The 13,350-nt window shown below is 29.8% G+C and overlaps 1 protein-coding gene across 1 annotated transcript; it reads right to left on the bottom strand.

Annotated features, from left to right (window-relative positions):
• Positions 1 to 547: 547 nt before the first annotated feature.
• On the bottom strand, positions 548 to 3,297 carry LOC132942727 (zinc finger MYM-type protein 1-like). The gene is made up of 4 exons (XM_061011360.1): positions 3,122 to 3,297; positions 2,953 to 3,030; positions 1,657 to 2,741; positions 548 to 1,569 (listed from the first exon to the last, which is right to left on the bottom strand). The coding sequence occupies exons 1-4, from the start codon at positions 3,295 to 3,297 to the stop codon at positions 548 to 550; spliced, it is 2,361 nt and encodes a 786-aa protein (XP_060867343.1).
• Positions 3,298 to 13,350: the final 10,053 nt, after the last annotated feature.

The following is a 13,350-nucleotide window of genomic DNA, read 5'->3' as shown; positions in this document are numbered from 1 at the left end:
ATTTTCTACCTTAGTATAATAATCATGGTTAACACATTAGTTAATATTAGAGTATAATAATAATATTAGTAGGTAGCCTATGTGTTAGATGTAACATTTTGAGGGGTCTGATGTGTATCACAACAATAGGCAGTGTCAGGACCGTATTTAGGAATTTTTCGCCCCCGGGCACAATATTTATGGCGCCCCTTTCCAACACAATTTTTTTAATACCATAGAAGTGGTGGCTAAATTTTTTTTTTTTCGGGGGGGGGGGGGGCATAAAATTAATTCTTTAATCTTTTTTTATGTTTCCCTTTCTCATTGACAATTTAATTTGCAGTTAGTTTTTAGCAATTTGAACTAGGTAGGTACCTATGCATTCCAATATTATATTTTTAATAGTAGGTAAACCATACAATAAAAACATAAGTAACTAATTTATAACTTAGGTCAAAGGTACTATCTACTTAGAATCTTCCATGATTCAAATAATAATGAATGATATACAATTAATAATATAATATACAATAATATTATAGTAATATAATAATATTTATTGTTTATTTTACAATTTTTTTCTTGATTGAATATCAGCAAAATGATCTATAATATCCTCATATTTAATTTGTTTTGTTATTTCTGATTCAATATTTAATATTGCAAGTGAGTTTAATCTCTCTTTAGAAATTGTTGACCTTAGGTATGTTTTTATTCGGCGTAAAGTTGAAAATGACCGTTCAGCGGTACAGTTTGAACAGGGAGTACATAAAAACATGTGTAAAGCAATACTCACATACGGGTAAATGTCTTCTAAACCTTCTATTTTTAACATAGAACTCATATCAATTATAGTTGATGGAGAATTTTTCATACTTTGAATATAACTTTGAAAATGAACACATTCGTTAATAAATGTTACATCCAAATCTTTTGTATACATTGAGTACAAATGTTCAGCTGAAACACGTACTTCTGATGGTTTTATCTTTGTGAGTCTTAAAAAAAAACTATACTTTGTTATGACATTATCGTAAGCTAACTTTCGACTTGTTAATTCTTTTATTATAGAATCACAAATCACTAAATATGTGTTTACTTTGAATTCCAAACTACCTGTTAAATTGATTTCATTTTCAATAATACTAGCTGTTTCATCATGATGTTTTGTCCTTTTTTTTTTACGTTTGTAAATAGTTTCGTAACAATTTTCAGAACATTTTTTCATTGCTAGTACTTCATAATGTTGAAACATTTCATCAGAACGGAGATTTACAACATATTTTATCAATGCTTCATATTGATCACACACTTTACATACATCAATATTGACTGATTGTAGATATTTACTAACCACATTAAATCGTTGTAGTAAATCACCCCAAAATAGTGACATAAATGTAACTTCAAAACGGTTCATTAATCTAAGTAAACCACGAGCTTCATTTTGAGTGATAGATTTTTCATTTATATTTTCTGATATGTCGCATAGACTTTGTTTAACACTATCCCAATTTTGGTTTATAGCTTTACATGCATCTTCCCGAGCGGACCATCTTGTTTCGGAAAGATTTTTCAATGTAGATTTTACTTTAAGTAAGTTCCAACGATGAGTTGATGAGGAAAAAAATGTATAAATACTTTGAATAAAATTAAAAAATATATTAGCTTCCTTACAGCAACTTGCTGCACATGACCCTACTAAATTGAGGGAATGGGCTGAACATGGTACAAAGTCAGCCAATGGAGAAACTTCTTTAATTCTAGCCTGGAGACCAGAGTAAATACCAGACATATTCTTTGCGTTGTCATATGATTGACCCCTCAAATATGCAATATCAATATTATATTTTTTTAAGAGAGAAAATACAGTATCAGCCATGCACTGAGATTTATGTCCAACATTTTCTATAAAACATAAAAATCTTTCTACAGGTAAACCTTTGTTGTTAACATACCTTAATATAAAAGATAGTTGATCAACATGTGCAATATCTGGAGTTGAATCTATAACAATGGAGAAATATTGGGCATTAATGACTTCTTCAACTATTTGATTTTGAACCTTAGTCGCCATTAACTTGATAAATTGTTCATATGTTGAATGAGACAAGTAAGAAGTATAACCTTTCCCAGGATTACCATAGTTTGCCAAATGATTAGCCAAAAAAGGATCAAATTCTGCGATCATTTCAAGGCATATCAAAAAATTTCCATTGTGCAGCGAACCAATATTCTCATTGTCACCTCTAAAAGGTAAACCTCGACTAGATAACGATTTGACAACTGCACAAACTCTTGTGAGCACATTTTTCCAATATATTTTTTCTGTTTCTAATTGAAATGTAAGCACTTCATTAACATTGTTCAATTCAGAAGATCTATTTTTCATTTTTACCACACATGTTTTATGTGAAAGTGAATTTTCATGTTTGTCTATTGATTTTGGCCTTTTCCAATCCGAGAAACCATTTTTTGAAAATGCAGAAGTATTATTAAATAAATAGCAAGGAACACAAAAAACTGAACCCTTAGATTGTGAATAAACTAGATATTTTCTTGGACATTTCTTACCATTGACTAAAACTGTTTCAAAAAAACTTTTATTTACATAGCGGTTGATATTTCTGAATGAACCTCTACGAACTGACTGGTAAATTCGTTTGGATTGACTAAAACTAGAATCTAAATTTTGGCTAAATCCATTTTTACATATGTAATCAATAGTACATGAATTTATTTTCCATTCAGCTGGATCTGACCTACAAATGATAATAAAATAATAATCTAATGGTAGATGAGTAATTTAACATTTAAATACAAATTACATGTTCTAATGTACTATTATTAAGTTTATAAAGGCTTCCAAGAACATAGTATATAATATATATCTATAGATCAAATAATATAGGTACCTATTCTGTATAACTGTATAAGTATAAAATTAAAAATAAAATACTATAAAATACATACCCTGGTATTTCTAACACTTCAGAGTAATTAATATCATGTTCTTCACTTGTAACAACAGCTTCAACTGAGGGAGGCTCACTATATAATCAAATTCAACATTAAATTATAATTACTATTACTATAATCTATTATAATATATTTATATCACAAAACATAAACGAAAACTTACTTTATATTGTGATCAACATTGTCCAAGCTACCATGGTTCTCACTATGCTCTTCTCTTTGTTTAAACATGCTATTTATTTTGTTTGTTTTTTTTATAACTTCATTAAGTTTTTCCTTCTTTTTTTTTGCCTCCTTACGATTGCAGGTACCACTAGCTTTGACTCTTGTTAGCGCCATTAAAGTATAATTTCAACTAAAAAATTGTTATGACACAATTAAACTTACCTAGTCTTACTTATTAATTATTATTTACCTACTTGCTACTATGGCTTAATTACTGCATTCAATTCATATGTATAAAGTATGATATGAAATGACACAAATGTATTTTAGTAGGTAAGTAAAGTACTACATTATGCAATTGCAACAACTTCTGAATCTTATGTATTAAATATTATAATTTATAATAAACTAAATCAACTTACCTTATAATAAATTAGAATAAAATTCAAAGTACCAATTCAAACTGTCAAACATATACGGAAACATATACTTATACAACAATAAATAATAATAAAAGTATAGAACGATTTGCTTCATATGGTGACAAAATAAAATAAATTATCAATATCTTTATTCAGCAGTCAACATTCAACAACACAAAATTATTATTATCTACATTTAAACATTTTACATATTTCTTAGAAACCCGAACAGTCGTCATCGACTATTTGTAAAAATAGTTTTATTTTGATAATTCCCACAATCGACAATCCTGATTTGCCAATAGATACGGGCTAACGCAGTTATACTATACGACGTCTAGTTTAAACTAGTAAACATAAGCCCACTAATGTTAATATTAGGTACCTACCTACTTGGTTAATAACTTTTATTTTTCTTTATTTAAAATGATAAAATATAGGTAGGTAAAACAAAATGTATACATATGTGAACTTAAAAAATAAATAATAATAAAATGTATCATTTTTTAGAAATCTTCCTCTTAAAAAAAAAAAATTATTTTTTGTTTATTTTATCTGAGATAATGCCGCCCCCGGGCAATTGCCCACCGGTGCCCCCCCTTAAAACCGGCCCTGGGCAGTGTAATACAAAGAACATAGATAAATACCAACCAATACTGATGTATCATTATAATACGGTGACGATACAAATAAAACGTTAGGCTATTAAATATAAGTCATGAGTCGCCTTGCAATATTATTTTTATTCTTACATAAACGTTACAAATTATTTACAAATTACCAGAAATTCTCAGTGATAATAGGTAAAATACAGTAATATTAGCTTATAGTATTGAATTGTGTCAAATAGTAGTGTAATAGGTAGGTAATAATAATAAGGTAGGTAGTAATATTGTGATGATACAATTAAAACGTTACGTACCACAGTAAAAACAATACAAACATAACAATACAGTACCTATACTTCTACTAACAGATATTTGGGCTATTATTTAAAATTATTCATACAGACATAAATCACAAAGTTCTTGACATAGGCATAAAAGTGATTAAAGGTATTATATTATACAAACATTCTAATGACAATTGGTGGTCAGATACCAATAAAATATTGAATATAGTTAACTATACATTACAAAGTAAAAACATATGTAAAAAGTTACTTAGTATAATAATATATGTACAACAAATCAATAATAATTATACTAACAGATATTTAGATTGTTATTAAAAGTTATTCATACAGACATGAATAACAAAGTTATTGAGAGCTAGTTAATTCTATAATACAAATAATAATGTACTATTATAACAATAAGTGGTTGAATACCAAATTATTTTATACGGTACAAAGTAAAAAAACAAATGTAAAAAGTTCCATAAAAGCATAGTATAACAAATATAAATACAATATTATTTATTTTATTATCACAGTATAGGATTGTGAATGCAATTTCAACTATAATAACATTATATTAACATATATTTAGATTATTATAAAAAGTTATTCGTTCAGACATAAATTGCAAATTGTGTTCAAAAGTTAATATTATATAAGTAAAAGTAAAAACAAATTTAAAAAGTTACATAATATCATAGTATATAATATATAGTATTAATAATATAATAATATAATATTATATTATATAATATTAAAAGATATTTTAAAAGTTACTCATACAGACATCAATAACAAATCCATTGTATGATATTAATACTAACAAAACATATAAAAAGGTTAAATAATTTAAACTAACGTTACAAAGTTACATAATATTATTTAAACGCTTTTTTACATTACATTACATTGACCATGTATTTTGAAGTAGGTATAAATAAATAATTATTGATATAGCGTAAATGAATTATTGACAAATGTATGTGTGACCGTACAATATTATAAATATTATTTTTAAAATCCTAAGGCCGAGCGCCCACCAAAGTAACGTGACGTGTGGCGTGGCAAGTGATATAGCAAACATGTAACAACAAAATGACGAATGGTGTGACACAACGCCAACCTATGTATCTAGAAACTAGTAACACCAGTTGTCAATATGTCTTCTTCTTCATCGGATGACGAAAGTTTTTGGCTTTAGTAAATTTAATCAATGTTAATAACGCAAATAATAAAAAAGGCAGTATTGGGTTCATCCATACTGGAAAAAGAATCAAAAAATTAAACGTAGTGTTTTTGATGTATTCAAAGAATTACATACCTATCCTGAGCGATTCCAATCATTTTATAGAATGAATACAAATACATTTAGTTTATTACTTCAAAAAGTAGGACCATCGATTAGGAAGCAAGATACTAATTTTAGAGACTCAGTTTCACCAGAAGAGCGCCTTTTAATCACTTTAAGGTAAGTTTTTAAATAAAATCGTAATAAATCAGGTTTCAAAATAAGAAGTCATAGATTCAAGAAAGATTTTATTTTATCTAAAATAAAAATTAAACACTTGAAAAACTCAACATTTTTTTAAACAAAAATAAAAAATACTTGTTCAAATAACTATAAGAGTGATTACAGTAAACTGATATATACAGTCCTCAGATTTTTTATGATTTAAATGTTTTCAAGCAAGTTTTTTTTATATAATTTGTTGTGGTAGTATCAAGTGCTAATCGTTGACCAATTGTACGTCGTGGGGTTCTTTGTCTCTCCGTATTAAGCAAGTATTAAACAAATATTAAGTAGTTGTTTGTGTATTCGTTTGTTAGTTTATTGAATTCGTAAACACTGTTATCATAATCAATTACCGACGATATCAACATCATTCACATCGTCAGCTGTTTCTTAGTGACTTTAACGCCCGGCAAAAACATTATTCAGTTCTCTTTACCACTACTCTTTGGCAGATATTTGGTGGGTCTTTTTGGAGACTTTAACGCTAGTTGCTTTTGTAATACCCAGCTATAATCTTCTCTTGTGTATTACTGTATCATTTTCTGAAATGTCTACGCCGAGGTTACCCAACGCTAGTTCCAAAGCTTCCACTAGTTCCACTGACCGTGTTACAAGGTCCAAAGCTTCTACTTCAAATGAGGATTTGTTGAATATTATTCTGTCATTCAAGTCTGAAGTTCTCGCCTCAAATAAAGCACTTTCTAGCTCACTATCATCGCAATTTAATAGTCTCAAAGCAGATGTTTTGAAAATCTCTGAGCAGATGAGTTCACTCAAAAATTAAAATGCAATATTAAAAGAGGAAATTGGTACGTTAAAGTTGAAAATGAATAGCCTTGAAGAAAAAAGCCCCTCAACTAATCCATCTGCAATTTCTAACCTGGTTTTACAAGAACTTTTTGAACGTGACCGCTGTTCCTCCAACGTGATTGCTCATGGTGTGTCAGAGTCCACATCTTCTTTGGTAGCCGAACGAACTGCATATGATAAATCTACTATTTCTAATATTTTACTGCCACTTGGAGACTTTCTTCCGTTGAATCTCAAATTTATAAGGATTGGAAAACCACGTCCAAATAGTACTCGCCCGTTGAAGCTAGTTTGTGCTAGCAAAGAGGAAGCAAAATCCTTGCTATACCAGTACAATGAACTTAAGCGGTCAGGTACTCAATTTCAAAATGGTTTCAATCTTGTCAAGGATAAGACTCAACTTGAAAGACAACAATTGCGCTCTTGTCACGAAGAAATGGCGGCGCGTGCTGCAAGGGGAGAATTGAATCTACGCATCTACTTCGAAAATGGATCGCCAAAGGTGGGGACTATCCGGTCAAAAAACGAACTTCATCCTCCTCAACTTCCTGTTCATTAACTGGATTCTATCAAAATTGCCGCGGACTGAGAACTAAACTTTCTACTTTCAAACGTAATGTATCTGCTTTAAATTATTCTTTCATTGTCCTTACTGAAACTTGGTTGTCTGAAAATTTTCTTAATTGTGAACTTGGATTACTTAATTATAATGTATATAGATATGATCGCTGTAACTTAACTAGTTTATGTACCAGAGGTGGTGGTGTCCTTATTGGTATACGAAAAGACATACGATCTAGTCTTATAAGTATTTCTAACATGAGTGTTGAACAAATGTATGTACGTTGCACAATTGGTCTGAATTCTTTTGTGATTGGAGGTGTATATATACCTCCTAATTCTCTTTCTAATATTTATCACATCCATTCCCAGTCCATTGAATCTCTGGTTCAAAATTACCCTTTTTATAAGTTCATCATTTGCGGTGATTATAATTCACCTGAAATTCTATGGGACAATGATGATTGTGGTCTTATTACTCATTCACTTCTAGTAGTCGTGCAGCTTGTATACCCGGAACGTTTGCTTCTAATGGTTTTTTCCAAAATAATAAAAATTTGAATAGTCATGGATCAATCCTAGATCTAATTTTTTGTAATATTCCTTTCTTAGTTGATAAATCCCTGGAACCAGTAGTCCCTATTGATCCATTCCACCCTCCGTTGAACTTAACTCTTCCTTATTCTGATCATACAAACTCTTTAAATAACCATCACTCTTTTTATAATTTTCGTAAAACTAATTACTCTAACGTAACCTCGTTTATTGGAAGTTATGATTGGAATACTACTCTATCTACCCTCGATCTTGAGACAGCTTTCAATACCTTATTCGATGCCTTACATTTAAGTATATTAAATTTTGTACCAAAAAGTAACTTCTGGAGTACCACCTACCCACCATGGTTTAATTCAAAATTAAAACGTATCAACATACAAAAGAAAAAAGCACATGTTGAGTATAAATCTAATCCTAATGGTCAAAACTATACTAATTTTTCGTTGCTACGTGCTCGTTTCAAATATATGTCTAAAAAGTGTTTTAATGAATATAACAAACATGTAGAATCTTCATTAACAAATAACCCTAATGACTTTTGGAAATATGTTAAAAAAAATCGTGCAAGTAATGGTACGCCTATGGAAATTTCTCACAATGGTTATATTTCGTCTAATAAAACTGAAATTGCTGATATGTTTGCTGATATGTTTTCTTCGGTGTACACAACGAATAATATTAATACTACGAACGATCTACCAAATATTTCAGAATTTGACTTGCCCAATAATGTTTATTTTTCTTTGGATGATGTTCTTAATGGTCTGTCAGCTCTCAAAGGTAATTGGTCAGTGGGTCCTGATGGAATTTGTGGTGAATTTTTATATCAAATAAGGTCAATAATTGCATTTCCACTATTCTCTCTTTTTCGGCGTTCACTGGATGAAGGTATTTTTCCCTCAATATTGAAGATGAGTAATGTTACACCGATTCCGAAATCAGGTAATTTATCTTGTGCTTTGAATTATAGACCAATTTCAATTCAGTCACATATCTCAAAACTATTTGAATCTATAACTTTAAAATACATTCAACCAAAGGTTAATGGAATTTTGATGGAAGAGCAACATGGTTTCCGCCCCGGTCGTTCTACACTTACATGTAATCTTGTTTTTACCTCATTAATTTATGATGCATTTAAAAACCATAGTCAGGTTGATGTCATTTATACTGACTTTAAAAAAGCATTTGATTCAGTGAGTCATGAACTATTAATTCGTGTGCTTAGAGATTCAGGATTTGGTGAACCTCTCATAACTTGGTTCTCTTCTTATCTCTCTGATAGATATTTTGTAGTAAAAGTATTTGGTACTACTTCTAAGGTATTGAAAGCTTCTTCAGGGGTTCCGCAAGGTGGTCATCTTTCCCCAATTCTCTTCTCTGTATTTGTAAATAGTGCTAACAAAGTTTTAAATCATTGTAAGCTACTCTGTTTTGCTGATGATATGAAGCTATTTATGCAAATAAATTCTCCTGATGATTGCCTTAAACTTCAAGCTGATTTAAACAATTTTCACAAATGGTCTCAAGAACTAGGTTTAACTCTGAATCTTGATAAGTGTCATATTATGTCATTCACTAGAAAACATGTTGTAATTAATTGGTCCTACAGTCTTAATAATTCGGTAATCTCCCGTGTTGAAATGATAGTTGACTTAGGTTTTAAGTTCAACCGTTCTCTTGATCCGGGACCGCATATCACTATGATATGCTGTAAACCTTACAAAATGCTTGGGTTCTTAAAGAGATTGGCTCACGACTTTAAGCTAGGACTATCCTTAAAAATTCTTTTTTGTTCACTTGTCCGTCCAATTTTAGAGTATGGTGCTGTTCTTTGGAATCCACATACCACAGACAACTCTCGACAACTTGAAATGGTACAAAGAAAATTCCTTAGTTTCGCTGGGTTTATTCTAAATATACATCATCAGCCTCACGATTACGTCCCTGTTTCCGAATTCCTCAATATTGACACCCTTTCTAATCGGAGAATTACTCTAGGGTTTAAGTTTCTAAATGGATTGATATCAGGTAACATAGATTCGCCTTACCTTTTAAGCCTAATCAATTTTAGAGTACCTCAACGTATTTCTCGAAATAATGCTCCTTTCTACATTCCTTCTTACACCTCAAATTATTTAGCAAACGAACCTATCACAAGATTAATGTCTCTTGCCAATGTTGACGCCTCCCGCCTCTGTTAATGCTTATACCATACCTATGTATATCTTTATTAATTTTATTGTAAATCTGTATATATCAAACTTTGTTTTTCAAAAGGGCTAGACCCGTAAATATAAATATAAATAAATAAATAAATAAATAAATAAAATAAAAAGTTCTACCTTTCTAGCATACAAACCTTTTTATACATTCTAATAAAAATAAATAAAAGTAGTAGTAATATAATAATATATACAATAAAATGAATTATGAAATCAAAACTAATCACTAATTATACCTTTTATTTTGTGGGATATTTCAGAGGGAGTTTACCAATTGCGCTTAAAATTACCTTTTCATATACTAATTGCGCTCTAAACATTTTAGGGTTGATATACCAATTGCGCTCTAAAATGTTTAGGGTCGATAGACCAATTGCGCTTATACATTTTACACTACCTAAGGAAAACTTATTAGTCAGTTATAATTATATAATAAATGCTCGACCGGAGTTATACGATTTTTACGGGGGGTTGAGATCAAGTATTTGGTGACTGAAATATAATTTATGCCGACTGTAAAAATGTCGACCCGTAATTTCTTAAAACAAACTATGTGAAGTTCCTTATTTTTGGTTTTTCTGTATAATAGGTTATAATATTTCTGTTAATTTTATTACCTTAGCACTACTTACCGCACATGAATTAAGGGCAGCACTTAACTCATGACCTATAAGTCACGTGTTGACCCTAAGGCCTAAACTAAAATAAAATAATAGGTGGTTAAATCATAAAGTAATAAGATGGCTATATTAATAACAGGGCAACTACAATAAAATACAATACATTTGGTCAATAATAACATGCTGATTTAAAAAAATATTTTCTGATAAGTACGCCAAGTATCAAATGCCTACATAATATAATATTAATAAATAAATAAGTTTTTTTTCAAATTAAACAATAAAATAATATAGGATAAGGAAAACTTATTAGTTAGTTGTAATTATAAATATAATAAAAATAAACGAATAGGTACACTGATCACAAGTTTGATCGTCAATTATTCAAAATTAAATTGTAATTATAAAAATAGTAAAAATATATATGAACAAATAAATGATTTTTGGGAGTATTATAATTCACATTTTAACATTTTTACAATAATAATAACACACAATTTTTAAAAATTCTTTTCTGCTAATTTCGCCAGTTTTGTATTTATCGATATAAGAATTGATTGTTAATTTTTTTGTTAAATATGCCCTATTTGAAATATATTTATCTTGTTCTGTACTATTTATTGCAATATACGTGCTAGTCTGCGTTTCAATGATTACTTTTAAAAAGACAAAAATATTTGGGTGGGGAGAATAAAAGTTTGTAGAAAATGAAACGTGAAAAGCTTCACACGCATTAGTTGTACGTTCAGAACTTATTGAATTAGACGCCTACAGTATCGGAGGAAATGTAGAATCAGATGAAATATAGTTTTCAACAATATAACTAGTAAATTTGGTTAGATTCGAATTGATTGGTTGAATTGTCATTATTTCTTCTACAAACACATCCTCCACTTCTTCGGTTGGAAAAAGTGACAAACCAAAAATTAAATGCAGCCATTTTCCTACTTCAGAATTAGGGTTTTTATACTCTGTTTGTAGTCCACAACTTTGAATATTCCTCCAACAAGCTTGCGATAAATGAAATCTGCATCCCACTAGAAGTATTGAAGGCCAGAATTGTTTAGCTGCAACATGTATACCTTGTTCGAAATCGGCAACGATTGTTTTTGGATAGAAATCAAGATTGAACGTTGCACATTTACTAATCAAAGCTTGAAATAAATATTTGTATGTACTTGATAGCTTGTTTGGCAGTAAAGAAAATATAAGTGGAATATAGTGCCCATTTTTCAAACCATGTATTGTAAAAAATTGGTAAAAATATTTAGAACAAAATTCAAATGTTCCATCGACAAATATTTTGTCACAACTACTACACAAAAATTCTAAATTTGATCTCGTAGAAAAACATATTATATTCAACATATTGTCGTTTGTAAGCAATAAATTCTCACCCTTGTATGTATTCTTATCCAAATTATTTAATGCTGTATGCACTTCGGTTACATTTTTCGGTTACGTTTTTCTACGAGTACGATAAACGCTTCGTCGTATAGAATGCACATCGCTTAATGTCAAATCTAACGCACTTGATTGCACTTCATTCCGAATTAATTTTAGTGGTCGTGTTGTAACTTGGTCTGTTGCTTTTCTTTTTAATGAATTAGCAACAATTTGTCTATTAATATTTACACTTGCTTCGTGTTTATGATCAAAGTTAGATTTTAAAAGCACTGTTTCACTTACATCACATAAAAAATTCGAAGTAGGTACACGATTTAACTGTACATCTCCACTTTATTCCATTTTTTGAGATAGTACATTTTCGAAACTTAAACTCATCGAGAACTAATAACGGTTTACCTTTTTCACCAAAAGCTTGTTTAAAACGATCCATATTGTAACGTCAAACAACTCAAACTAATACTAAACGACTAACAAGACATAAATATTGGGTATCATCAAAATGTTATTCTATATACAGTATTACAGTTTATTAGGCTGTCAATTAGCTTGATAAAATATATCCGATGATAATGAAAACTTGTTTTCGTCCATCACTCAAATGCATACTTTCGTAATCAAAATATGTTCGTAATAATAATATCGTTTGATAAAATTCCCGATACTGTTATAAAATATAATATTATAACCAGTAATAAATTATTGATCAATAAATACGTTTTTAGTTTTTAAGAATTTTGGTGTTTTTATGTTGATGTTGATGGAATTAGATCGAACAACAATATTTTTATATCTGAAGGTAGCCGCTAGGTTAATTTGAACACAAGCGCAATTGGTATATTGACCGTAAAATATAAAGAGCGCAATTGGTGTACTAACCGTAAAATATAAGAGGCGCAATTGGTAGACTGACCCTAAAATACAAATTTTGTTTTAGGCGCAATTGGTCCATGCCCATTTCAGAAACTCAACTAAGACATTTTGAGTACAGTCTGTCAATGGGTAGGTTATTGATGTTTGGTCGTTTAACGATGGTTCAAAACGTGTGCTTCGTTGATCAATATACATAGTTGAAGATGCCGATGATGTAGGGTTGTTAAAAGGCTCTAAAGTAGGTTTGTATGTATTTTCATTAAAAATGTTCCCAGCCAAATTAAGAATTCCAATTTTAAATCTGATCTGCGTTCATTTCTTTGAAATCGAGCAGAACACT

Source organism: Metopolophium dirhodum, chromosome 1 (assembly GCF_019925205.1).
Source record: "Metopolophium dirhodum isolate CAU chromosome 1, ASM1992520v1, whole genome shotgun sequence".
NCBI classification, from domain to species: Eukaryota; Metazoa; Arthropoda; class Insecta; order Hemiptera; family Aphididae; genus Metopolophium; species Metopolophium dirhodum.
This window is presented reverse-complemented; position numbering and strand designations above follow the sequence as displayed.